Consider the following 3500-nt stretch of genomic DNA (forward strand, 5'->3'; position numbering starts at 1 on the left):
TGGGACACAGAGATAACTCAGCTGAGTCATATGGAGTTGGACAATGGAGGAGAATCCAGATCTTATGTAAATATCCTAGTGTTTTCTGTAAATTACACATCAAATGTTGTCCTACAGGGGGCAGGCACTAGATGTCTGAAGAAATGACATGCATCACCAAGGAAGTAAGAGGCCAAAGACATGCTCTGGAGTCACGGGGACTGCTTGGTCTTCGCTCTAAGAAATGCAGACTATAATTCTCTCATGATTAAAATCTATCATTTATTATTATTTTGTAGATAATTCAGGCCCCAGGAATGCATCAGCTCCTAAATGGATCCTATGCCTCCTCACAACGTGACCAAATTTGTTCTCCTGGGACTCACACAGAATCCACACTTGCAGAAAATACTCTTCATTGTCTTTTTGCCCATTTTCTTATTCACGGTGCTGGCCAACCTGCTCATTGTCATCACCATCTCCTTCAGCCCAACACTTTCTGCCCCCATGTACTTCTTCCTCACTCACTTGTCCTTCCTAGATGCCTTCTTGACCTCTGTCACCACGCCTAAATTGATCATTGATCTGCTGTACCAGAGGACAACCATCTCCTGGAGTGCCTGCCTGACTCAGCTCTTTATGGAACATTTCCTGGCAGGATCAGAGGTCACTATCCTCATTGTCATGGCCTATGACCGCTATGTGGCCATCTGCAAGCCTCTGCACTACACGGCCATCATGCGACAGGGGCTCTGCCAGTTCCTGGTGGTGGTGGTCTGGACTGGGGGGATCCTGCATGCTACTGTGCAAATTCTTTTCACCATGGACTTGATCTTCTGTGGTCCCAATGTCATTGATCACTTCATGTGTGATTTCTTCTCACTGTTGGAACTTGCCTGCAGTGACACCTATAGACTTGGAGTGGTGGTGTCAGCTAACACGGGGGGGATGTGTTTGCTTATTTTTTCCATGCTCCTCATCTCCTACATAGTCATCTTGAGCTCCCTGAAATCCCATGGCTCTGAAGGACGACGCAAAGCCCTCTCTACATGTGGTGCCCACTTCACAGTAGTGGTAATGTCTTTTGTCCCTTGTATATTCACTTACACACGTCCTGTGGCTGTTTACCCTGCAGACAAGTGGGTGACCGTGTTCTTTGCAATCCTCACTCCTATGTTTAATCCTATCATTTATACAGTGAGAAACATAGAGGTGAAAAATTCCATAAGGAGTTTGTTGAAGAGGGGAGTAATTTAGGCTTGTCACGATGCCAAGAAAGTGATTATTTATATACATAGGTAGAATTGTACCTGTTGTAAATTGTGAGAGTAAAGGTTCTGAGGATCATTGACAGAAAAAAAAAAAAAGCCCAGAAACTATTTGTTGATTATTTAACATTGGCACATTTTAGGTATTTTGATAAGTTTTAATATACTTTCTAGAGTCTTCAATGTTCATGTTCATAGCTTCAGATTAGGCAAAGGAAAGAACTATAATCTCCTAGTTTCATGATTTTAGAGTATGTTTTACTCCAGTGTCTTCCACTTACTTTACTAAATTCTGCATACATGTTACTTGGGAGAAATCAGTTTTTTTCTTCACAGAACATTGACTCAGATCTTCTATTTTTCCATAGCCTGTAGTAAAGCAAATAAGGGATAGACATTTTTTCAATAGATCCATTGAGAAGGAGCAGTTGAGTGAAGGAATTGCAGCTGATTTTTTTTCCCCTATGAATTTAACAAAAGTCAAAAGTGAGGCACCAAGAAAATGAGGAAGGAAAAATTCAAAATCTAATTGTTTCCTTGCCACTAAAAATAGGCCAGAAATTTTAGAATTACTCATTTGCTCTATTTTTTTAGAATTTTATTTTTAATTAAAGAATCATTAGTCTATAATATTGTGATATTTTTTGCCATACAACAACATGAATCCCTCCTTCCTGAACCCCCCTCCCACTTCAGTCCCAATCCCACCCCTCTAGGTTGGCACAGAGCGTTGGCTTTGGGTTCCCTGAGTCATACAGCAAACTCCCACTGTCTATCCATTTTACATATGGTAATGTGTACTTTTTTGTGCTACTCTTTTAAATCTTCCTGCCCTCCCCTTCTGCCACTGTAATCACAAGTCTGTTGTTTATGTCTGTGTCTCTTTTGCTGCTTTGCAAATAGGATCATCAGTACTATCTTTCTAGATTCCATATATATCTTTTAATATACTATATATGAGTTTCTTTTTCTGACTTACTTAACTCAGTTTAATAGGCTCTATGTTTATCCATCTCGATGAAACTGACTCAAATGCATTTATTTTAAAGCTAGGCAATGTTCCATTGTGTGTATGTATGACAATTTCCTTATCCAGTCATCTATCAATGGACATCTAGATTGTTTCTATGTGCTAACTATTATACATAGTGCCTCAGTGAACCCTGGAGTGCATGTGTCTTTTTCAGTTATGGTTTTCTTAAGGTATATGCCCAATAGTGGGATTGTTGTGTCATATGGTAGTTTAGTTCCTAGTTTTTATTTATTATTATTATTTTTAATATAAATTTATTTATTTTAATTGGAGGTTAATTACTTTACAATATTGTACTGGTTTTGCCATACATCAATATGAATCCACCACGGGTATGCACATGTTCCCCATCCTGAACCCCACTCCATTCTCTTTCCCATACCATCCCTCTGGGTCATCCCAGTGCACAAGCCCCAAGCATCCAGTATCATGCATTGAACCTGGACTGGCGATTCGTTTCATATATGATAATGTACATATTTCAATGCCATTCTCCCAAATCATCCCACTCTCTCCCTCTCCCACAGCGTCCAAAAGACTATTCTATACATGTGTGTCTCTTTTCCTGTCTTGCATACAGGGTTATCATTGCCATCTTTCTAAATTCCATATATATGCGTTATGTTTTTCTTTCTGGCTTACTTCACTCTGTATAATCGGCTCCAGTTTCATCCACCTCATTAGAACTGATTCAAATGTATTCTTTTTAATGGCTGTGTAATACTCCATTGTGTATATGTACTACAGCTTTCTTATCCATTCATCTGCTGATGGGCATCTAGATTGCTTCCATGTCCTGGCTATTATAAACTGTGCTGTGATGAACATTTGGGTACACATGTCTCTTTCCATTCTGGTTTCCTCGGTGTGTATGCCCAGCAGTGGAATTCCTGGATCATAAGGCAGTTCTATTTCCAGTTTTTTAAGGAATCTCCACACTGTTCTCCATAGTGGCTGTAACAAATGGGACCTAATTAAAATTAAAAGCTTCTGCACAACAGAGGAAACTATAAGCAAGGTGAAAACACAGCCTTCAGAATGGGTGAAAATAATAGCAAATGAAGCAACGGACAAACAACTAATCTCAAAAATATACATGCAACACCTGAAGCTCAATTCCAGAAAAATAAACGACCCAATCAAAAATGGGCCAAATAACTAAATAGACATTTCTCCAAAGAAGGCATACAGATGGATAACAAACACATGAAAAGATGCTC

General features: G+C 39.4%; 1 protein-coding gene across 1 annotated transcript; it reads left to right on the forward strand.

Annotated features, from left to right (window-relative positions):
- The first annotated feature begins 312 nt into the window (after positions 1–312).
- LOC104995148 (olfactory receptor 140-like) lies at positions 313–1236 on the forward strand. Its single transcript, XM_010848882.1, has one exon. It carries the CDS (start codon positions 313–315, stop codon positions 1234–1236), a length of 924 nt encoding a protein of 307 aa, XP_010847184.1.
- Positions 1237–3500: the final 2264 nt, after the last annotated feature.

Source organism: Bison bison, unplaced genomic scaffold (assembly GCF_000754665.1).
Source record: "Bison bison bison isolate TAMUID 2011002044 unplaced genomic scaffold, Bison_UMD1.0 scf7180017864277, whole genome shotgun sequence".
Taxonomy (NCBI): domain Eukaryota; kingdom Metazoa; phylum Chordata; class Mammalia; order Artiodactyla; family Bovidae; genus Bison; species Bison bison.

Coding starts and splice junctions, on each gene's coding strand:
- LOC104995148 (XM_010848882.1), top strand. CDS start 313: ATGGATCCTATGCCTCCTCACAACGTGACCAAATTTGTTCTCCTGGGA.